Here is a 24,793-nt window from a genome sequence, read left to right as displayed (position 1 = left end):
TTATTATAAAAAAAAGATAGAACTTGAGCTCATATTACTAATAGTGATCTAAACCAATTTTCCCTGAACCATATAAATTAAAAATGTGTTGTTGATCAGGAGTGAAGGAAATCTTTATCAGAAATTCGATTGTTTCCCATTTAGGAGACTGACACTTTCCAGCTGAAAGCTAAATAGTTGTCATGGTAAAGTAATTTTCCTCAAAAGAAAGGACATTGATTTGGCCTCTGTTACACACAAATTCTATTTGAGTAAAATTGGAAAACTATTAAGCTTTTTGGAAAAAAAATCAATAGATACCAGAAAACCATTGGATGTTGTGACCTTTGCTATATCTTGCATGAGTAAACGCAGTGAACAACTGACAGGTATTTGGTGTTGATACAGAATGGTGTTTGGATGACTGCATATTGTCACGTCAGTTGGACAGTTTTAGGCATTAGAATGAGTTTAGTTACTGATTTTTTTAAAAATTTTATTTTTATATGTATAATAGTCTTAGACAGCCTGCCAGTACTGAAGGATCTGATAACTGAAAAAAACAACCAGGGTAATTTCTGTCAGTTCCTTCTGTCCTTCATATAGCAGTCTTGATATGTGTTAAATTAGTTTGTTTCATAACAGATTGTGATTTTTAAAAAAATACAGCTCATCCTGTGATTGCTAGAATCTATTTTATAAGGGGCATTTTAGCAGAAATCAGGAGTAGCACACTCCTAGGCCATGTGTATGATATGACAGGTGTCAGGTCACAGATGACAAATCCTTGATACAATGTGGTCCCAGTTGTCCAAATGATTTCCTGTTCTGTTTATTCAAGATTCATTAGTTCAGTGTGCTTAATTCTACATCCTGAAGAAATACAAATGACTCTGCAAAGAAGAGAGAGTACTACATGTTTCATTATTCCAGAATCACCTCATCTGCATGGAAATTCAGTGGAAAGTGAGGCCTAGCATGTTCAAAAAATAGTGGAATCCTGTAATCGTAGCATAATTCAGTTTGGAAGGGATGTTAAACTCCTACCCAAAGCAGGGTCAACTGTAAGGCAAGACTGGGTTCTTTAAGTTATCTAGTCATATATCTGGGGATAAACAGCCTCTCCAGACAACCTCTTCTGTGCCTGCCTTTTCATGGTGAAAAGGCATCTTTCTGATATACGTGGTCCAAATCTCGCGTACTTCAGTTGTCTCCCATCTTTCTGCCACAGCCTGGGTCATTCTTCTTGGAAACTCACCTGTAGGTACCAGGGAGCCTACTGTTAGGTTTCCACAGAAGCTGTCCCTTCTCCAGGCTGAAAGTATGCAGTTGCATTGGCTGTCCTCACACAACCATCTTAGACTACACTGATGTCTTTCCTGTATGGAGGATCCCCACACTGGAAGTACTAGCCAGATGTGAGCTTCAAAGTGCTGAACAGAAGAAAATAAACTCCTTCAGCCGTGTTTCTGTTCCCACAGCCTGGGATGCTTTTGGCCTTTTCTCATCCTAGACCATGCTACTTGCTCAGCTTCCTGCCTACCAGGACCCCCAAGGCCTTCTCTGTAGACCTGATCCCCATCCAGTCTGTCCCTAGCCCATGTCATTGCCAGGAATTTTTCTTCTTAAGTGTATTATTCAATGTTTTTCCTTGCTGAATTTCCTCAAGCTGTTCTTGGCCATTCTGTTCTGCTTGTCCAGGACCCTCTGAAAGATAGCTGTGCCCCTAGATATGTAACTGTTCTTTCTAAGTCTGCTGTTCTCAACCTTGGCAGGCACGTCTTCCATCCCCTCCCATGTTCCTGATGGAGATACTGAACAGAAAGGTCTCAGGGTAGACCTCTGCAATATCCCCCTTTTTTCTTTAGATGTTTTATCTCCCTTTTAGTCTTCTTTTGTGTGTGAGGATGTGCAACCTAGAAACACTACTTAGAAACATTACATTGGAAGGTGAACAGGGGGAGTACAGATTTTTTTTAGAAATGCGGATGCCTTGAAGTATAGTAATGGCAGATATTTTGATAATACTGAGTTAAGGTAATTTAGACGGCTTGCATGCATGGGGAATTGTGGGAGGTTTTTTTAAAGGCTTCTTGTAGTCGTAGCTTGAGATATACACACAAATATAATACTTCGGCATCTTGGACATCTATGATGCTTTCTGCGTTAGGAGGAGAGGAGTTTCAACTACAGCACTGTGAATAGAGTTTCTCTGGGAAATGTCTGAATATTGATAGTTTACTGGAAAATACCAGTTTTACAACTAAATATACTGCACTTCTTAGGAGCTGTGGCCTCCATGTTCTGGGTTGATTCTGAGCTGGGAAGTGACATCTATCTTGATGGTAAGAAGTGCAAGCTTGTTTTCCAATGTATTGCCATTCCATATTTGGATTTAGTGTTACGTATGCTGATCATTTAATGCAAGGTTTCAGAAAATGTTTGAAATGTGTGATCTTGAGTCTCCAAATTTGACCACAGAGATCTGCTTGCTTATCCTGATGCTGATTTGTCTAGTTGGTGAGCTATTTACTAAATCTAGCAAAAGTTGCATAATGTTTTGCTAGGGGATCAGATATGGAGAGATCTTGATTATGATGTAAGGTGGGAAAAAGCTTTCATTAGTTTGACCTTATGAAGTGTTGTTTGGGAGTAATACTACAGTGCACAGTATTGCTCTTTCTTTTCCAGTGCAGCGTTTCCTAAAATGTTTCCTTTTTTTCTGAACTCGTAACTTGTCAACATCTGAACTCTCCTGCCTTCTTTGCCTGTTTTACTTGTGTTTCATTTAGCTGTTGTATTTGCTGTGTTACAATAAAAATCTGAGCCAACTGTAATGTAAATCATCACTATATGTAATTAAAGAGTATGTTAAATGTTGATTTCTTTTTATTTTTTTTTTTTAAGGTGTAGGAAAGAACCTTACTTTTTGGTTTAAAGTAACACTGAAATGTCTGTGAAATACCCATTTAGCCAAGAAAATTTGCAGTTGAGTAGGAAGATGCTTCCTGAGTTCCTTCAGAGAACTGCAGGTTCAGAATAATTGAATAACATACCTCAGTCAGTCCTTGTAATTTGTTTCTGTAAAAGCACACTTCTCCCAATTTCCTGTTGGAGAGGCATCCGCCTTGTGAGAATTTCTCTTACCTAATTTGATGGAATTTTTTCTACCACAGATATGAGTAATAAATAAGAAAATAGTTAGGTGACAAGTCTGATGTTCGGGTACACTGGAAGCATTGAACATATTAAAACCAGTTGTAAATGTTATGGTATTATTGCTTTTGTAGGAAGTTTACTATTTGTCAAGCTGTTATCTGCTTTCAATACATTTCTATTCCATTTGAATGTTCTCTTTTAGGTATTGTATCTGTTGTTGATGCAAAGCATGGATTGCAGGTAAGTTAATGGATTTATTACATGCTGCAATACTAGAATAGCTGTTGCAGTTTATGTGGATGAATTACATTTTTATATGACTTAATTTTTTTATTTATATGGCTTTTAATTTTTTCACCATGAGGGTGAGGCAGCCCTGGCACAGGCTGCCCAGGGAGGGTGTGGAGTCTCCTTCCTTGGAGGTCTTCGAGACCCGCCTGGAGGTGTTCCTATGTGACCTGATCTAGGTGGACCTGCTTTAGCAGGGGTTTGGACTAGATGATCTCTAAAGGTCCCTTCCAACCCCTACCATTCTATGATTTTATGATAATACCTGCAGTGGGTGAGGATGTATTTCAGTTACTGTTGCTTGTTATTACTGTTGTTTAGTACTGTAATTTGAATGGGGACAAGGAAGTACTGATATTCATAGGGATACAGACTTTTTATCAACACAGCAGTATGTCTAGTAAGAGTTGTCAGGTTGCCAGAGAATTGATTGCTTCTAGTTCAGTCACTCCATTGGGGAGTCCTGATTGTATTCCAAGTAAGCATTTGAATTACTCTAAAAACAGTGAAGAAATTTGTACTGGAGAATGTCATTGGTCCATGTTACCTGAGAGAGGTAAGAACAGACCTCTGATACCAGTGTGGTAACACGTTGAGTTAGGGCTCAAACTGTTAAAGATATTAATGTAATGGAATCTGTGGTGAGGAGAAATGAGAGAGACAAGTGTCTCGGTACCATTTCAGGTAAGAGATTACTTAATTATACAGAAGCAGACAAAAAGACAAAAGACATGTTGTGGAAGTGCTTTTAATATGTCTCTGATTGAAAATGGCTGCAAAAAGCTGACAGAATTGAAGAATAATGATAAAAAAATATCCTGTCCTGTGTCAATTTGTGTTATGCCAGGATAGAACTAATCTAACCCCTTAGCAAGCCATTTTGGTGAGTTAAGTCACTGTGTTTTGCAAGGACTTCTGTGGAAGAGTTGGTAAAGAAGGAGGGGAAGAGGTTGATTGCCTTTTTAAGCAGGAACCTACTTTTAAATCAGCTCAATGACCACAAGAAACCACAGCATGTCTTAAGTCAGGCCGTTTTCCACCTGAGTTTCCTAAGACTAATTTGGATGTGGTTTATTGCAAAAGACATTGTTCTGTTTTATCTTCCTCTTATTTTTTTTCTTTATCTTTCTCTTCCTGCAGTGCTGATTTGTTGGCTAATTGTGTTTCACACAGCAGCATGAAATTATTATTGTTTAAACATTTTTAAAAATAATAATTAAACTTTCAAGCAATATGTCAGAAACAGCAGGAAAATCTTTTGAAACATTCAACTTTTCTATCTGTTACTATGTTTAACATCTTACTGAAGAGTCTTAGATTATTTAATCAGTAAGCCTGTATAAGACTGACATTGACTCAGAGTAGTCAAAACTATGCCAAGTTAGCAACTTTTGATTTGTATAAAGGACTTGGTAACTTGTGCATTTCCTCTGGTTTCAAAGCTTGACCTCTGCTTGTGATTCAAAGAATTTTGAAAGCCATACAGGTAATTAATGACACTGAGATAATAGGCAGCAATTTAAGGATGTCATGCTTCAGAGAACTAACTTATCACAAGAAAAGCTGACAAATAGTACCCTGTGACCAGTCATCCAAAATCAAACTGAAGTTGTAATTGATATCATAGGTTCTCACTGTAATGGATTTGTCACCCAGCAACATGAAATACTAGTTTTTTTTTAAATCAAGGGCAAACAGTTGGACAATGTGAAGTGACAGTTTTCTTCTTTCAGGATTTGACATGTGGACTACTGACATTGTTCTTTTCAGGGCAACAAATCTGACAATGTTTAGTTCAATAGAATCAATACACAGAGGATTACAAAGAAAATGTCAGAGGAGAAATTCCCTCCCAGTCATCCTGTTGTTACGCTTTGCTTGGGTTGTAGGCATTCAGGAAATTGTTTTGTTTTCTTTTTTTTAAAGATGACAGACTGACAGTATGCAATAACTTGTTTTTGTTTTTCAAGTCAGATGAGGTTAGATGCCTAGTAATTCTACTTGAAGAAACAGTTTTCTGTTTTTAAAAGAATTACATATTTCCCTTAACAATTAATCCCACCTTTGTTTGGTGTTTCCTTTTCTTTAAAACCAAATTATAAAATAATATTAAAGTAATATTTGGTACATTTAAAGCTGATGAAGAAATGCACTATCTAATATTCCCAGAGATGTAAGGTGTGAGTGATCAGCTCTTACTAATATTACAACATCAATTTAAAATTTTACTGCCTCCAGGTGTTTGTGATGCTTCTTTCTTGTAGGTTGCAGCCTCTGTGTTAGAGTTGGCAGAAAATAATTTGTAGCTGAACCTTTGCTGCTTCAGTGTACTCTGTTGCTCTGCCTAATTTAAGTAAGGCTTTGTTTTGCCAAATCTTATGCTGCTGCTTGAGATGCAGGCTTTTTTTTTTATCATCACTAATTCTTCATTAGCTTGGGCAGAAAGGTAGAGCACAGAGCTGCAGCTGATACTAAACTCCTGCAGCATAACTATAGGCTCTTGCTTTTGTCAGCAATATCTGTCTTCTGTCCAGTTACAACTTAAACATGCTGCATGGGCAGACTTGCCAAGGAGTAGTGAATTATTTGTACAAACCCAGAAAAAAAGAGTTGCAAATTTTTACCACGAGTATTGTTTACCAAGTATGGTTTGTCAGCTCTTTCAGGGAAAGGGAATACACAGTCAGGCATATGAAATCCTATACTGCAAGCCTAACCCATCTTTAACAGTTGACGTCACACTTATGAGTAAAATTACAGTACTTCAGAGATGTTTTTCCGTGGTTACTGTATATTACAGTGACTTTACTGTCATTGTAACTCTGAAAGTAATTAAATAAAATACAGATTTCCAACTCCTTAGCATTCTAATAATAAAATTAATTAAAAGAGAATTGTGAAAGAAATGATAAGCTTTAGTAATAGAAAATATATAAATATACTTTCTCACCATCATTTTACAGGAAAATTCTGTATACCAGCTTTCTTAGTACCTTAGTGAAAAACACACCTCCACTGATATTGACTTCCTCTAACTGCAAATTAATTGAAATGCAATTTGAATATGTTTAATCTAATAATTTTACTTTTTGTCTAGCACTTGACAGAGCAAAAGCCGGAAGACCTTGTCAATGAAGCGTCTCGGTATGGATATACAAACTAATTTTATATATCACAGTTAGGAACCTTGCTGTATAGAAATTTATTAGAAATGGCATCTTTTTTAAAGCTTTTTTTTCTCCTCCTTGGCTTTTAAACCAAGGTGAAAAATAGAAAAGTGACTTCACGCTCCATTTGGTCTTTCTGACAACACCTGAGTCTTGCAATATGTTTTTTAAGAGGAATGAGAGTTTACATAAGTGAAAGGGAACTGCTTGTGCTGTGGGAAGGACAGAGTTGCATGGTAGGATCTATCAGATGCCTGAAGTCGAATGAAAGGTAGAGGAGTTCTCCTAGATGTGGGGTCACAATGATTAGGGCAACTAAGCCTTGAAGTCTTTGTAAAGCAAACAGACTTCAAGTATGAACATGCCAGAGAAATAGGGGCTTGTGAAGTTTGTAAATCAGCAAGCGCTTTAGATTAGGTGACATCTAAAAACAAAAAACCCAAAAAACTAGCAAGCCTTTGTAGGCTGGTAGACTTTTCTTATGACACAGGAGAGCAACTAAAGGAGAAACCAGTACTAGTTTAGTCATAATCCATCATGTTCTAATTTGATTAATGCTCACCTTTTTGTGCTAACAATGATCATACTTTTTTTTTTTTTTAATGTAATGGAGAGATGATGTTTCTGTCTTACAGATAAAGTATGTGTTTGTTCATGTTGTCTTTTTTTTTATTCCTTAATGCATAGGCAAGTTGCATTAGCTGATCTTATAATCATCAATAAAACAGATTTGGTTTCAGGGGAAGAACTGGATAAAGTCAGAACATCTGTCAGGTATGAAACTTCTGGCATAACTAAGACTGTACTGGCTCAAAGGTTATTTTTATTTAAACATGGTGACTTATTTGAGTGTTAACACAGAAATTAGATCTCATGATTACATTGACACAAATTGTTACCTCAGAAGGGAGAAGATAGCCCCTTCTAAAGGCATTTATTTCAATACTTTTATGTGCCTACGCAATTTTAGCAGTTTGCCTGTTTAGGTAAGATTTGATGTTACTGAGGACAATCTTAAGTGTCCACACACCTACACTTCTGAGCAGCTGTTCCCATTTTTCGAAGTTGGCACTGGGGAAAAAAAAACCGACTGGTAGATAAGAGTTCACTAGTGAACACAGTAGGGAGGAGGTCCCAGATAATTGTCATGGTTGCAGAAGAACCAGTGGTCTGATTCAAATTAATGAGCAAAGACATACCTCATCTTTTTCTGTCAATACCATGATAACCAAAATTTAAAGTATTTAAAAATTTTAATGTTTCAGTTTCATGTGCTTAGATGCAGCAGAGTGTATCATGAGGGGTCTTGGATAGGAGAACAGTATTCTCGTGGGTAGTATTTTGTCAGAACTTGTTAAGTTCTCCAACTCCTACTTTGGGGATAAAGTCAGAAAAACCAAGTCTGCAGGATGTCTGTTGGTTTGTTCAGCAAGTTGGTAAAAGAGTGGGGTTGTTGTTGTGGTATTTCTCATGCTGCTTTTTGCAGTTTACTTTTTTGTTAAAGCAACGTTTTACTGCTGCTTTTTCATCTAACTTCTGATTTTTCTATTTTGTTTTAGATCAATAAATGGACTTGTTAAAATTCTAGAGACGCAAAGATCAAGGTATTAAATGACCAGATCAAGATATTAAATGGCCACTGTTGCTAGGTACCAGATCCCGCTTCTTTTGTGACAGATTTAAGTATGCTATTAGGTCATTTTGTGTGTAGGAATTGAACTGGAAATATCTAACTCAGTATTTATTGTAAGAACAAGAATCTAGATAAAGCAATTTTTTTAAAGTAATTGTTTTCCTTTATTACCATTCACATCCTACACTCTGATGTATATTTTTTAATTAAAGCACTAGTAATACATAGCTTAGTTTACAGAAGTCTGCAAAAATAGTAATAAAAAATTTAGCCCACTGGTGGGTCTTTGCAGTATAACTGTAAATAATTCTTATTAAGGTGAGAACTAGATTTTCCAAAAGCTTGAGCTTTATTTGTTTTTTTCCCCAAAACCTGCATTTAGTTCTAAGTTTAATATGAATATGACTTTTAATTACAAAAGTTGCATTTTAGTCACTTTGCCATTTACGGAGTAATAGCATTTAGAACGTTCCTGAAAAATGCTAATGCAGATATAGATTAAATACCTGCAGCATTTTCCAAAAATGTAACAGATTTTAAAGGGACCACTGTAGGTAGAAATTCGAAGTTTCTCATACCTTGTTAACTAGACCTTGTAAGTAAAGAATAACTTGCAAGACTCAGAGCTAATCGTTGATCACTTGCACTATAGTGTTTTGTTGCTGTTATGTCAGCTTATAGGGTTTTTTTTCTCACTTGTAATGCTGCTGCAAAGAAGTTGTTACTACAAAATATCCTTGAAAGCAGTGCAGGGAAGTTTATAAGGAGAAGTTTCTGCTGTTTGAAAACAAATTTCTGCCTCAGATTTCTTATTTTATAAGGAATTAAATGGGGAAGAAAGTAATGGAGAGTGATCGGGGTTTAGGAAAACACATGAGAAAGATTTGAATCATACTGCTCCAGCTAGAATCAAACAAATGACAACATGATGATTTTAATGAGAACAAGAAGTGATTTTGAGAAAGCAGATAATGAGTTCCTTATTCTTTATTTGCAAGGCAAAGTACAGAAATGGTCAACAAAATGATCTGGAGGGGGAGAAGCAGCAAGGTCTTTACTGATAAATAGCTCATAAATTGCATGAAGTTGGTGCAAATTTGGGACCCAAGGAAATAAAAAAGGTTTTTGTAAAGGTTATGATGTTGTCCAACATAGCTTGTGAAGAGGATATGAAACTTCATGCTTTGTGTGTTGAATCAGTATCTGTCCATGTCCATTAGGAAGAGATCCAATATATGCAGTGCACGTGTGTGTGTCTCATGGTAGCCAGGTTAAGTGGACTTCAGATTCAGTTCTCTTTTTTTTAATAGTAAGTATTCTGTAGTAAATGACACATACTGTTTCTACCATGATTAGATATTCCAAAAGTGAAATAAGCACAAAAATAATTTATTAGCATTTATTAGTTATTTGAGAACATGTCTTCTTTACATAGGAAGTTTTGTCCCTTAAAAGCCCACATTTAAAAGGAACCAATGTAGCACTTTCTTGTGTGTTTCTGTATGATTTTTTTTTTAATACTTCTGAGAACAACTGTCACTGAGGGATTATCTGTGTGGTTTGTGTTATAAACTTCTCATCATAGAAACTGCTTTGTAAAGCTGTTCTTGGATGTAGAAGTATAATAATACCATCCACAGTCCAGAGGTGTCTATTTTTCAAACTCTCATATGTTCCTTGTATTTAGCATGCTATCAATTGCTCTTAGCAGTGAAACCTATTTTGCTTTTATAACAAGAATTTCTTATGCATTGGTAGTTGTTCTTACAAGTAAATACAATCAGTGCTGTCTGTTCTGTGTTGCATTTTTGTCTTTTTCAGTTGTTAGAGCTGAAATTCTTCATAGTGGCATTTGCCTTATAGTGTATTTTGGTTTTGTTTGCTAACAGTGTATCGGTATAAGCTATGTGTATTCCAGAGGTTTGAGTGTGTGTTGAGACAGTCTGTATTAAGGATGCAGAGTAATTTCTGCAAACTTCGGGGTTCCTTTTCCAATTTAGAGAGCATGAGTTATTATTCAGGCATCCAGTATGAAGGATTTTCTAATCTTTCTTGGAAATACTTTGTATTTAACTATATTTTTTAAAATTATGTTTCTGTGCTTATATATTACTATGTAAATTAACACTACATTTCCTTGTAGGAAACAATACTAGCCACCAACATGCAAAAATAAGGCCAAGTATTGATGGCATTGATATGATGAACAGGAAAACCAACATTACCTTCAGTGAACCATTTAAAAAATATTATTTAAGTATACACAGTATTGAAATATAGTAAAATCAAAGCTTTCTTTCTTCTCTCTGTTTAGAGTTGATCTCTCCAATGTTTTGGACCTACATGCCTTTGACAGCTTATCTGGAATAAGGTATGGTGATAATTTCTCTGTCCTTTATTAAAATAGCATCCGTTGTATGAAATAAGCACACTCAAATCCTATCTCAAATTTGCATCTGAGTTTCTGTTAGAAATTAGAGTTTAGTCGCTTGTTTGCAGTTCTCACTTTAAGTGGTAATCTGAGACAGAACTTTTTTCCACTTGAAATGCATGCAATAAAAGCTTTTTGACCTTGTAAAGCTAAGTGAGACAGATGAGTTAACTGAAGCAACATGGTTGGATGTTTTTTGTCCCCAAAAAGCAAGTTTTGCTTTACTACTAGTAATAGATTTCTGTGCTGTTTTCTAGTTCTCTTGAAGGTTTTAAAAAAAATCTTCTCACTTCGTGTCACAATAAACTGGAGGCCTCCTTAGTTTTCACAGAAGACAATGGAAGACTGAGTTTCCACAAAAGACAAAGCTGTTACAAATTCTGATTGATGTGTTCCGTATTCTTGGGTGCTCTTTATGCCAAATGTGTGCTGCAGTGTGCTAGGCAGGTGGAAAAGTAAAATTGGAGGAAAGGAGAAAAGGACTTTCTATTCACCTTGTGTGCCAAATTTGTTTGGTGGAGAAAGCAAGGAACACTGGGGCAGTCATGAAGGAACAAAGAGGATGTGCAGCTAGGGGCAGTTACCAGTTTCATTTTTCTTCCTGGATGCACACTGTTGACTTCTGGTAAAGGAAAGTAGCTACTTCCATATTCAAAGAGGCAAGAATTGCAAAATCATAGGATTGTAGAATGGTTTGAGTCGTAAGGGACCTTAAAGATCATCTAGTTCCAACTCTCCTGCCATGGGAAGGGACACTTTCCACTAGACCATGTTGCTCAAAGTCTACTCTTAAACACTTCCAGGAATGGGGCAGACACAGCCTCTCTGGGCAACCTGTTCCAATACCTCACCACCCTCATGGTGAGGAACTTGTTCCTAATATGTAATCTAGAACTATCCTTTTTCAGTTTAGAGCCATTCAACCTTTTCCTATTGCTACATGGCCTCGTAAAAAGTCACTCCTCAGCTTTCTTATAAGCCTCCTTTAGATATTGGAAAACTACTGTAAGGTCTTCTTCAAGTGGAATAACCACAACCCCCCCAGCCTGTCTTTATAGTAGAGGTGCTCCAGCCCCCTGCTCATTTTTATGGCCCTCCTCTGGACCTTGTCCAACAGGTCCTTGTCCTTCTTTTGGGAACCCCAAACCTAGATGCAGCACTGCAGGTGGGATCTCACCAGAGTGGAATAAATGGACAGAATCACCTCCCTTGACCTACTGCCCATGCTGCTTGGGATGCAGTGCAGGACACAATTCGCCTTCTGGGCTGCAAGTGCACATTGCTGGCTCATGCTGAGCTTTTCAACCAACACCGCCAAGTCCTTCTCCTCAGAGCTGCTTGCAATCCACTCAGTGCCTAACCTGTATTTGTGCTTGGAATTGCCCTGACTTGTGCAAGATTGTGGTTGGACTTGTTGCACTTTGTGAGGTTTGCATGGGCACACCTGCAGCCTGCTCAGGTCCCTCTGGATGGCAATCCCATCCCTCCAGCATGTCGTCTGCACCACACAGTCTGATGTCATGGGCAGACTTGCTGAGGCTGCACCCAAACCCATCATCCATGTCACCATCACAAGTGCTGAACAGCACCAATCCCAATACCAACCCCTGAGGAATGCCACTCGTCACTTATCTGCACTTGGACATTGAGCCATTGATGGCAGCTCTTTGAGTGCGGCCATACAGCCAGTTCCTTATCCAGCAAGTGCTCCATCTGTCAAATCATATCTCTCCAATTCAGAGTCAGGGATGTTGTTGTGGGACAGTGTCAAATGCTTTACACAAATCAAGAAGATGCAAGCTAAAAACCTGTAGTAGATAAGATGTACTCATGAGATTTTTCCAGTGAACTGATACAATGCTACCCAAAGGATGGTCTGCTTTTTCTGACTCTCTGCTGCCCTTTCTTTTTTTTTCTAGCACTGCTGTGAAAGGTAGCATTTGTTTCTTTTGAGTTCCTTGAATGTACCAGTCACGTCTGTACCAATGGCAGTGTCCAGGAGGTATCAGAATAGGCTTTCAAAAGAAAGTTAAGGGAGGAAGAAAGCCACTATACCCTTATGGGCAATATATAAGTCTTAGATCATAAACCCATGCCTTGAGTTCTTATGGTGGATCAGATAGCTAAACTGATTTGTCCTAGAGACATTGAGGGAGAGAAAGCAGTCAGATGATGTGAACGAGTGAAGGATCATTCTTGACAATATCAATTCACAGTTAGATGTGATTAGCTATAATATTAGGCAGCATTCTGCAAGGTGTACTGTGAAGTGCTGTGCTCTGGAAATCTGAAGTCGTTAAGGAGATGACAGAAACAAAGTCCTTTCTTCCTTTCCTCGGTCTAGTCTTCTCTCTGATCTCTTAGAGGTTCTAAATACTTAGTATTAAAACAGGAAAAACTCAAAATTACAGCATTTAAAGGGAAATTCCAAAAGGACTATGAAGGTTGTACACTGCTTAAATGAAGTTCCATTTTATAGAATCATAGAATGGTAGGGGTTGGGAGAGACCTTTAGAGATCATCTAGTCCAACCCACATGCCAAATCAGGTTCACCTAGATTAGGTCACACAGGAACATGTCCAGGTGGGTCTTGAAGTCCTCCGAGGAAGGAGGTCTTCCACAGCCTGCCTGGGCAACCTGTGCCAGGGCTCTGTTCCCCTCACAGTAAAATAGTTTTATGTTTAAATGGAACTTTTTGTGTTCCATCTTCATCCCATTACCCCATGTTCTGTTGCTAGATACCTGGGGGTCTGCATGGTTGTGTCTCTCCTACTTCCTCTTCCCACTGCAAATTTCTCTTTCTTAAATATTCACAGAGGTGCCTGATGGACTTGACCTTGGACTGAGGCAGGTCCAACTTGGAGCCTGGATTGCTTCTAGCAGCTTCTCACAGGGGCCACCACTGCAGCCTCTCCCTGTACCAAATATACCCCTCCACACAAACACAGTACAGGCAGAAACAGTAATTGAAGATATTTTGCACCCTCTGGATTAAAGACTTATACAGATGTGTTATCTAAAGTGGCAGGAAAATGTTATATCATCACACAAAATGATGCAATAAGATCCTGAGGCCTTTACAAGGTCCCAGGTTTCTTTATGAAGTAGAGACTACTGGTTTTAAATTAGCAGGCACACTATGCAGGAGGAGTGAGCTGTCCAGCAGAGTTGAAATGGAATCTGGTGTATAGTGTTTCGTTTAATGTTATCATGTTACATTTTTTCTTGCTTTTCTAGTCTTCTAACGTTTTTTCAAAAACACCTGATAAATTGACAAATTCCTGTGATCTGTTTTTCCGTTCTTCCTTTAATAGTGTAGTTTGCCTTTTGTTCCTACAAAAAAGGACTATCAAGGGTGTTGTACCTATTGAAGTATAAATATTTAAAATCCCAGAGATGTTGCAAATCATTACTATAATCTAATTGTATTTATATTTTTAAAAAGCCTAGCATTCTAACACAAATCATTAACTAGATCCAACCAATACAGTTAAGTGTCTTTATGTTGAGATTGAAACTGAATTAAGAATTGAAGCTTATTCTGAGTGTATAGCCTATATTTGATATTTTAGACCTACTCTGCAATACTGAAGGATTTATTTAAATTTTGAAATAATTATATTTTGTCCATCCTACTGAAATGTGATGTTTAACTTTACTTATTTTCAGTTTGCAGAAAAAGCTTGAATGTGTAAAGACAAGACATGCACATCTAGATAAGGTAATTACTGAAAACTCTGCTCCAATCTTCCTGTAGCAACAACGTTGTTCAGTACAATTGCAAGCATTGCATACAAATCATGTTACCTTTTCAGAAGGTTTCAGTTAGGGAGGAATGTGTTTTAAGGTCTTTGAAATACAACATAGAATACTTGTAAGACTGTGCTTTAGTGTAGATAGATTCTAAATGAATATATTAAGTCTTCCAAAAAGGGCATATAGGCTTTCACTGCTCCAGACAGTTGCATCATTGATTGATTGACATGGAAAGTGTTACCAAAACAGACAAATAACACTTATATTTTAATATTTGCAGGGTCAAGTCCTAACTTTTTAGCCAGTCTTTATTCTGTAGGTTTTCTATGCAAATATTGTCTGTGATTGTAGATATTAGGGAGATGTTATTCATGACTTTGAATTCTTTAAAGCTGTAATAAAACTTGACTGAGTAGTTAGGTGTGTGTAGATTTCTTTCTATGAGTGCCTCCCACTATTTTCACAAGAAGTAGTAAGAGTTTAACTTTTATCAGTGAGGTAGATTCTGCCCTGTAAATGCAGGTTTCTGTTCTGTATGCACATGTATGCTAAAAAAAAAAAGAAATAGTTACGTTTGTGTTATTTTTAAAATGTCAAGTTGAACTCTAAAATGTGTTCCTTCTTTCTTCCAGCCTGATACACAACCCAGTGTGTGTGTATAAACATCAGGGCAGAATCTTTTCTCTCCCAGTGTACAAATAGCATTTCTGCAAATAGCATTTGTATCTTTGTGTCTTTTCTTTGAGCAAATACAGTATTTTTTGTGATCAGTGTCTGATTTCAAAGATGAATGTAAACAAAAGGAAGGTCATGTACATCGTCCCTTTTTCTAGAAAGGCTCCCTTTTAATTTTTTTTGTTTGTTTCTTCTGCAAATGTTATGGTCACAATATCTTTTTCTGCTTAGACTCTTCTCAAAAGCAGAACAATCTTAAGCCAGGGAATTACTGACTTTATTTTCAGGCAACAAAACTTTCAAATTACTATTTGAATTCTGAATAAAACACGTGCAAAACAACTACACTTACATGAACACCTGTCCTCCCTTCTCTCTGCCCTTCTCTCTCAACTTCCCCTGTTTTCTGCAGTATGTTGCACTTAGTCCATCCAGGTTTTCCCAGTGAGGCCACATGTGGCATAGGAAGTTGGGCCATTTGTGTAATGATTTTCTGTTCTGCACTGTTGCTCTCTTCCTTCCCTGTGGTTCATGCAAGGCCCTTAGTAACTGTAGAAAGCCCCTGCTCTGTGGGTAGACAAGCTGCAGTCTCTCAGGGGTGTATGTACCCTTTTTAGCAGGGCATGGCATGCCTCCTCTAAGAGTCTTGAGTCCCAAGTGGCTGGAGGTGTCTGTCTCACAGGGTGACATGTGTTTCTCTGCCTGAAGATTCGTGCAATGTTTTTTTACTGTCGTATGGTTTCAGAAATGGTCATAAAATGTTGTAGGACACACAGGGCCTCTTCCCACACCCCTTAGTACTAGAGTCCCCTCCTACCTAAGCCTTGTAAGCTTATATATGCTTGAAGAGCTATGTGAACTGCAGTAGCAACTTCTGGGGGGCAGCAGCTGTAGAAGCCCTGTGCTGCTTTACTTTGAGTAAAGTGTCAAATTGTGGTTGCACTTTGGGGAATGGTGTTCACATTTCTGCAGCACTGTAACATGGGCTGCCTGGTGAGACTCTTAATTTTAAACTGATTTTGATTTTAAACTGTCCTCCTGTTTCCATAGTAGATTGGATGCCTTGTCACATGGCTTCCTCTTTGGACAGTTTAGTGGTACCATCTGCTGAGTTTTCGTTCAAGTTCTGTCATTCTTACTGAGCATTTGCTACTGCATCTTTTAGCAGACTGTTTGTACAGTCATGACAGTCAGTCTGATGGTGATGAGTCCTAAGTGGTCCCGATCTTTCGAAGGCTCCATTTGAAGCATATGATGAACTCTGGTGTATCCCTATAGCAAAGCAGCACATTTCCAAGTGTTTTACAGGTGGTAGTTGTATTCCTTTTACAACTTCTTGGCCAACTTTCTTAGATACTGTCCTAGGGAGACTGTTAAGGTCCCATACCGTGGATGCATGGGTTGAACCTGGCACCATTCCGTGTCTTCCCTGTCATTTTGAGTAATCATGGAGATGTGATAGGGTGGCTTCTGAGGCTGGAACATCGGAAAGGAAAAATACAGGCTCTTTAGGAAGGACAGGCAGGGGCAACAGGGAGGAGATGTTGTCCTCTGTGTCTGTGACCGTGGAGCTCTGCCTGGGGATGGATAAGGAGCCAGCCAAGAGCCTATTGGTGAGGATTATGGGAGGGCAGGGACAGGGAACATTACAGTGGGGGTCTGCTACAGGCCACCTCACCAGGAAGACTGAGCTGGTGAGTCCTTCTGTAGACAGGAGAAGCCTTACACTCAGGAGCCCTGGTCCTCTTGAGAGATTTCACCCATCCTGATATCTACTGGAAGGACAACAAAACAAGGCATAACCAGTCAAGGAGGTTCCTGGAATGTGGTGATGGTAACTTCTTTCTACAAGCTATAAGAGGAGCAACAAGGAAATATGCTGTACTGGACCTGTTCTCACTAGGGAGAGAGTGGTGTGGAATGTGAAGCACAAGGGAAGCCTTGTCTGCAGTGACCTTGAAATGGTGGAGTTCAAGATCCTTAAGGCAGCAAGGAGGGTGCACAGCAAGCTTGCTACCCTGGACTTAAGGAGAACAGACTTTGGCCTGTTAGGGAACTGCTTGGGAGAATACCATAGGATAAAGCCCTGAAGGGAAGAGAAGCCCAAGAAAGCTGATTAATGTTCAAGGATTGCCTCCTCTGAGCTTATGAGTGATGCATCCCAAAAAAGAGCAAGTCAGGAAAAAATGCCAGGAGGCCTGCATGGATGGCAAGGTGCTCCTGGACAAAGTCAGACACAAAGCTTACAGAGTGTGGAAGCAAGGACAGGTAGCCTGGGAGGAATGCATAGAAATTATCTAAGCAACCTATGGGTCAGATTAGGAAAGTAAAACCCTGATAAAATTGAGTCTGGCCAGGGACATCAAGGGCAACAAGAAAAGCTTCTGTAGGTATACCAGTGATAAAGGAAAATAGGGAAAATGTGTTCCCTCTCCAGAGTGAGACAGAAAACTTGGTTGCTTGGGATATAGAGGAGGCTGATACACTCAAAGACTTTTTTGCTTCAGTATACCTTGATGAGTGCTCCAGCCAAACTGCCCAAGTTGTGGAAGGCAAAGGCAGGGACTGATGATATGAAGAACTCCCCACTGAACACGAAGACGAGTTTCAAGACTATCTAAGGAATGTGAGGGTGCACAAGTCCATGGGAGCTGATGAGATACATCTGCAGGCCCTGAGGGAACTGACAGGTGAAGTGGCTAAGCCTCTGTCTGTCAATTTGAGAAGTTGTGTCAGCCTGGTGAAATTCCCACTGATTGGAAAAGGGGAAACATAACCCCTGTTTCTAAAAAGAGAGCAGAGGAAGATCTGAGGATCCCCAGGCCATTCTCACCTCTGCCTGGCAAGAAAATGGAGTAGATCCTCCTGGAAATAGGCACATGGAAAATCAGGAGGTCATTGGCTGTCAGAAGTGTGGCTTCACTAAGGGCAAGTCTTGCCTGGTAAGAATGGGTAGCAGCCTGCAATGGCTTGTGGTGTTGGTGGATAAGGGGAGAGCAATTGACATCATCTACTTGGACTACACTGTCCCACAACAACATCCCTGCCTCTGAATTGGAGGGACGTGATTTGATGGTTGAAGTGCCAAGTGGATAAGGAACTGTCTGGATGGTCAGTTTCAAAGAGCTGCCATCAATGGCTTGATGGCCAAGTGGAGACCAGTGACAAGTGGCATTCCTCAAGGATTGGTATTGGGACTGGTGCTGTTCAACACTTGTGTTAGTGACATGGACGATGGACTTGAGTGCACCATTAGCAAGTTTGCCCATGACACGAAAAGGTGTGAGACTCCCACCTGGAGAACTGCATCCGGCTCTGGGGTTCCCAGTGTAAGTGGTACATGGAGCTGTTGGAGTAGGATCAGAAAAGGGCCACAAAAATGGTCAGTGCAGGAGCACCTCTCCTGTGGGGAAAGGCTAAGAGACGTAGGGTTATTCAGCTAGGAAAAGACCTAAGGAGAACTTATTGCAGACTTTCAGTACTTAAAGGGAGCTTATGAGAAAGATTGAGAGACTTTTTACTAGAGTCTGTATTTCTCTAGTATTTTTCTGCTCCTTTTTGCTGCTTGTTGCTTTTGACACTGCTCTGTCCCTTAGTGCCCCTGCCACCCATGAGCCCCAGTCCATGTACAGGTATCTTGCTCAGTGAGTAAGTTGAGAGTCATAGTCCTCTCTGAAGTGTTCCCAGTTGGCTGCAGTCCACTCATGGGCAACAGTCCCCTCAGGGGCTGCAAAACCCCAAAACCTTGTGGTTTTGTTATGTTATATAACATAACCTGGTATATAGTAACACAGCATGCTTGTGTTATGGAAATTATTGTTTTTGTAAGTGTGGAGCTGTTGCATCAGTAGGAAACTGAGAATTTATTGTTACTGTCTTTTTAGTTCAGCACCCACATATTTAAGATGGTAGTTGAGACAGTTAAGATGTAAATGAGAGCAGCACACCTCTCACAATAGGCTGCAAGTCCTTGCTAGATGGTAAAGTGTGCTTGTTATCTTGATCTGGAGGATCAGCAAAAGTGAACTGCACTATATGTGTAGCTCAGTGACCTTATGTCTATCTTGTTTTGAAGCTGCTAAAAGTGTTAGTTCTTGGTTGTTTTGGTGAGTTTACTTGGTCATTAGATGTATATATTTGCTGCTTGTAGCACTGGATTTTTCTTTCCCTTAAGATGAACTAATCATCTGAAAGCAGTAATTTTTTGAAAGAATTTTGGATTGTTTGAAAAGTAATTCTCTGTCTGTTCTTCTGTGCTACTGAGAGGCTGTAGTAAGTTTAAGACACATTATTATTTCCTTTATTTTTACATAAATGTTTAACTAAGTACAGATTTATTTTTGTATTCTCTTTTGATAGTAATCTCTTCTAAGCACTAAGCCAGTGATTGTATTGGAATAAAACGTCACTTGCAGATATCTTTATCCAATTGGTGGCTGGTCACCAGTGGTATTCCCAGGACTTGGTGCTGGGGCCTGCTCTGTTTGACATTGTTATCACAGATCTGGATGAGGGAATTGAGTGCATCCTCACTAAGTTTGCTGGTGATACAAAGCTAGTGTGAGCGTAAATATGCTTGAAAGCAGGAAGACTCTTCAGAGGGACCTGGGCAGGCTGGATCAATGAGCTGAGGCCAGTTGTGTGAGGTTTAATAAGACCATGTGCTGGGTACTGTGCAATGCTACAGACTTAGGGCAGAGTGGCTGGTAAGCTACTCAGAGGTAAAGGATCTGGGGATGTTGGTCAACAGCCTCCTGAATGTGAGCCAGCAGTGTGCCCAGGTGGCCAAGAAGGCCAATGACATCCTGGCTTGTGTCAAATAGTGTGGCCAGCAGGGCCAGGGATGTGATTGTCCCCCTGTACTCAGCACTTGTGAGGCCGTTCCTTGAATACTGTGTTCAGTTCTGGGTCTTTCACTACAAGAAGGACACTGAGGTGCTGGACTGTGTCCAGAGATGAGCAATGAAGCTGGTGAAGGATCTAAAGAACAAATCTGATGAAGAGTAACTGAGAGCTGAGGATGTTTAGCTTAAGAAGAGGAGGCGGAGAGGAGACATGATCACTCTCTACAACTACCTGAAAGTAGGTTGTAGTGAGGTGGGGGGTCGACCTCTTCTCCCAAGTGACAACTGGTAGGACAAGAGGAAATGGACTCAAGTTGTGCCAGGGGAGATTTAGATTGGAGATTAGGAAGAACTTTTTCACTGAGAGGGTTGTTAAACACTGGCACAGGCTGCCCAGGGAGGTGGTGGAATCCCCATTCCTGGAGGTATTTACAAGCTGTGTAGCTGAGGTCCTGGGGGCCATGGTTTAGTGATGGGCTTGGCAGTGTGAAGTTAGTGGTTGGATTTGATCTTAAAGGGTTTTTTCCAACCAAATAATTCTTAGAATCTATTCCTACATAGTCTATTTATTGAAAGCTTAATAACATAATAGGCAAGTACAGATGGGTGAAAAACATGCTGATTCATTTTTGTCTGATAGAATTGTGATGAAGATGAGAATTTGTGACACAGCAGTATGCCAAGAAAACAGCATTCTTAAACGTATTTGAAAGATTGAGCTTATTTTAAGAGTGCAAATTCTTAGGCTTTCTTTGCGAACAAACATCAGCTACAGCAAAGAATTACACAGAAGAAGCTCACAGCATTACACTGTTTCAAGTGTTACACCTCTTACGTGCACACCCAGACAGAACCAAAGACTGTAGGATACTGTAGCAAATTAGAGCAGAACAGAAATGGAGATTCTTTAATAAGAAATTTGACATGAGTATATATTTGAGGTTTTTTTTAAGGCCAAGTTATGAAGGCCTTGAAATTAATGAAATGAAATGTAGTAACAACTGGGTCTTTTCCATTTGCAGGGTATAACTACAGTAACATTTGAAGTTCCAGGAAATATAGAAGAAGAAAATTTAAATCTCTTTATTCAGGTAATACATCACTGTCAACTGAAGAATCGTGAAACTCATCCCATGCCATTCAGTGCATGAAATTATTTTTTCTTTTGGTAGAATCTTCTATGGGAGAAGAAGGTGAAGGATAAGTCTGGGTGCACCATGGACATCATAAGACTGAAGGTTAGTCAGAAATGATCAGCTTCTTTGTTTTGTGCTTTTTTTTATTCACACCTAAAGCACTGTAGTGTGCTGTCAGTTACAGACCTATCAAAGCCGCTACTGGATCACTGTAGCAGAGCAGACAAAATGGAGAATAGCAATTTGTCATTGTTCTGTGTACAATTTGTTATCTGCTGGCTGGTGGAACGACTCAAAAGGAGATACTTGACAGATAAGCAAACATTGGTACTACTTGTTTTGAATTGAAATGGAAGATGTACAGTCCCAAACAGCTATGGCAGTGTTAATGTTCAGGGCATAGATTTTTTTTTCATTGTTCACCTCCATTGCTTTGAAGGATTCTGTCCATCTCACGTAAATGTCTCCTTATCTAGGGATTGGATACTACAGATTGCTATCTATAATTATAATGGTTGGCATGATATGCAGAAGTTCAATTTGGCATAACATAGCAGTGCAATACTTGTTGTGGTCAACACAACTTCTTACAGTATTGTCAGACTGTTGTTGTAAAGATACATCAAATCTTCATGTTCATGGGCACCTAAAATGTTTTTTCAGTTGTGGGGTTTTGAGCGGAGTAGAAGTGACAATTTAGGATTTATTTTCATTTTATTTTACCAAGCAGCCAAGTAAATCATTAAAAAATGGGAATCAAGTCTGTCTTTTGTTGGGCTGTAAGACATACAGGAAAATACATTCTAGTTGGTTATCTGAGAACAATTATTCACAATGTATAGTGACAGAATTATTTTCATTTCATTGGAAGAAAGGTTGTATTCAACAAAACAAGACTATCCTTGACTTTTACATTTCCTGACAAATAGAAGAAAATATCCACAGAAGCATCTTCAGCTATCTGAAAACAGTACTGAAGTGCACAAGTACACTTTTGTTGTGTTGAGCAATGGTATCGAAGTCATCTTTAGGAGATCTGCGGCCTGTGAAAAGCTGTGTGCTGGCCGTCACTGACAGACAATTGCACCAAAGCAAAAGAACCCTAAGTAGTTATAGAATAGATTTCAAAGTTTGTTGCTTTTGTATCTTACCTGCAGTAATAGCCATAGAATTCCAACTAATACATAAAGTGTATTTTCCTGAAATATTAACTCTCTTTAAAAAAAATTAAAAACCCAAACTTTAGGGAAGTGTAAGATGTGTGTTACAGAATGTGTAGATTATAGAGGTTCACAAGAAGTGATGAAAATGCTTTTAATACAAGTTTTGTATGTAGGTTACTGTGCTCACTCTGACAGTACCTCCTTCTAGTTGTGTTGCTGATTGTTGTACTTCACCAGTGTCTGTTCTCTAATATTCAGGGATTCAGTTTCAGAGTAGTGAATATGTTGAACATGAGAGCTTAATCACAGTAATCTGAAATCAAACATTTTTGGTAATTTTACATTATCCAAACTTTCATGGACTTATATGTCATACACTATATATATTCAAAATAGGATAGTAGCTGATGACATTTTATTTTTGCTTGAACATGCTAGATAACTGACCAAACAGGGAGCAGAAGCAGAGTATGACAAAGTGTAATTATTAGCTTTTAACAAAATAAGGAGATGTGAGAATGGATGTTACAATTAGAAGAGCAACCAAGTATTGGAATAACCATGTAGAAGATACTACATGGTTATTTTGAGCAACTGGTGCATGGTTACCAGAAACACTTTTTTTCCTCTGCTTGTTCTGGTTTAAAAGTTGGGTTTTGTCCCCTTCTTACGTATTTCATTTTTAAAAGTTTGTTTATATATCCTAACAGTTGTTTTTCTGATAAGGGACTGGTATCTATTCAAGGCAAATCTCATCAAGTGATAGTCCAAGGTGTCCATGAGCTCTATGATCTGGAAGAGACTTCAGTAGCCTGGAAAGAAGATGAAAAGAGAACAAATAGACTTGTCCTTATAGGTAAGAGGAAGTTAAATATTTCCTGATTTGTCTGTAAGAAGTTGTTCTTTCAGCAGTCCTGTGACATTTCCTGTAAAAATCAATTGTCCTAAACTGGTCAGAATAATAGCAGTGAGTCTTCTGTTCAGCATACCATTCAGTCAAATGCAGGTCCATCAAGAACTCCTGCATTTTTATATATACATCTATTCCAGCTGAGAGGCACCTACATGTTAAATAAAATACTAAGTATTTGTAAATTATGTTGTCATCTCTAATTTTGTTTTTAAAGATGGTAATTATGGTGATAGTAATGGTTTGAGTGTTTGGTCAAATATTCTGTAAAGAATGTGATTATAGCCATTAAAATGTATGAATTTTTTTTTGTTTCTGAAAGAGTTGTAATGCTGAGGTTGTACATTTCTGTTTCCTCCTCATGACTCTGTGCTTTGCGAAGTGTTTTAATGTCCTGGATTTTTCCACCTCTTACTTGTACAGCTTGAAGTCTGCTGTTGCCTGTAAAATCTAAAGTTACCTTTTCACCTGCAACTTAATTTTAATACTGCTATTTTCATTCAATGGTGTAATGCACATATTCTTTGCTGAGAAGACTCAGTGGTTGTTACTTGCATGCTTTTTGTGTAATGCACTGTAAAACATGGTTAGGTAATTTATTTCTCTTTGCAGGCAGGAACTTGGATAAGGAGACCATCAAAGAAGTATTCATAGCCACTGTGACAGCAAAACAAGGAAACAGTTGACACTGAACTACAGAAAAAGATTAAATGGCTGTTTGTACCTTGCAAGTCTTTCGTAACAGAAGAGACTGAATGGTGTCGTTTCTTTTCCCTTTGCATTTTACACAACAGTTGAACCCTGAAGTTCTTCTAAGACTTCCAACTGACCTACTGCTTAAAGATTACCTCTTATGGTCTAGAATCAAACACAGAGTTACGCCATTCTAGATTTGACTTAAATTATGTCAGTAACATCATGTACCTGTGCAGAAATGCAGATAGCCTGTCATGCTTTAACCCCTGCCAGCAGCTAAGCACCACACAGTCACTTGCTCACTCCTCTTGCCCCACAGTAGGATGAGGAGAAGAATTAGGAAAAAAGAAAAGTAAAACTTGTGAGTTGAGGTAAGAACAGTTTAATAATTGAAATGAAATATAATAATAATATTTTTAAGGAAATATATAATAATTGTAATGAAAATTAATGTAACAAGAAAACACATAAATAAAACCAGAGTTAAAAAACCCCAAATGGTACACAATGTCATTGCTCACCACCCACTGACCATTCCTGAGCAGTGATCCCCCCGCTCCCATCCAACTCCTCTGAGTTTATATACTGGGCATGACATACAATGTTTCGGAATAGCCTTTTGGCTAAAGGGCTAGTTGGAGTCAGCTGTCCTGACCATGATCCCTCTTGGCTTCTTGTGTCCCTGCTTGAGCTTGGGAAACTGAATTCACACTATTTATTAACAACTGAAACATCAATGTGTTACCAAAATTATGCTTACACTAAAGCAAAAACACAGCCCTGTACCAGCTACCAGGAGCTAAAACTAAGTTTACCTAAGCCTTCACATCCTCTTCTACATTGGGACTGAAATCTGAGGGGACTTCATTTTTCAGTTAGTTAAGGTGAAGTCAAAATTTTAGAAAGTAGAGTACTTCTACGTGTTTTAAGAGTACATGTGGTATTATGATACTGT

At 38.7% G+C, this 24,793-nt stretch overlaps 1 protein-coding gene across 4 annotated transcripts in view; it reads left to right on the top strand.

Annotated features, from left to right (window-relative positions):
• The window catches only part of ZNG1A (Zn regulated GTPase metalloprotein activator 1A), a 28,084-nt gene extending 4,195 nt beyond the window's left edge, over positions 1 to 23,889 (top strand). For 2 of the 4 annotated variants that reach the window (XM_010207636.2, XM_062018253.1), the window contains 11 exons: positions 2,265 to 2,324; positions 3,341 to 3,378; positions 6,524 to 6,570; positions 7,281 to 7,367; positions 8,153 to 8,197; positions 10,541 to 10,597; positions 14,328 to 14,379; positions 20,956 to 21,024; positions 21,106 to 21,171; positions 22,959 to 23,088; positions 23,755 to 23,889. In XM_010207636.2, the coding sequence (XP_010205938.1) occupies positions 2,265 to 2,324; positions 3,341 to 3,378; positions 6,524 to 6,570; positions 7,281 to 7,367; positions 8,153 to 8,197; positions 10,541 to 10,597; positions 14,328 to 14,379; positions 20,956 to 21,024; positions 21,106 to 21,171; positions 22,959 to 23,088; positions 23,755 to 23,828 (725 nt within the window). In that variant the 3' untranslated portion in view covers positions 23,829 to 23,889. Of the gene's footprint in view, positions 1 to 2,264; positions 2,325 to 3,340; positions 3,379 to 6,523; positions 6,571 to 7,280; positions 7,368 to 8,152; positions 8,198 to 10,540; positions 10,598 to 14,327; positions 14,380 to 20,955; positions 21,025 to 21,105; positions 21,172 to 22,942; positions 23,089 to 23,754 lie in introns of those variants that run through there. The other 2 variants (XM_062018251.1, XM_062018252.1) reach the window with 2 other exon arrangements.
• Positions 23,890 to 24,793: the final 904 nt, after the last annotated feature.

Source organism: Colius striatus, chromosome Z, assembly GCF_028858725.1.
Source record: "Colius striatus isolate bColStr4 chromosome Z, bColStr4.1.hap1, whole genome shotgun sequence".
Lineage (NCBI taxonomy): Eukaryota > Metazoa > Chordata > Aves > Coliiformes > Coliidae > Colius > Colius striatus.
The sequence above is the reverse complement of the archived record's forward strand: the minus strand, read 5'-3'. Positions and strand labels throughout refer to the sequence as shown.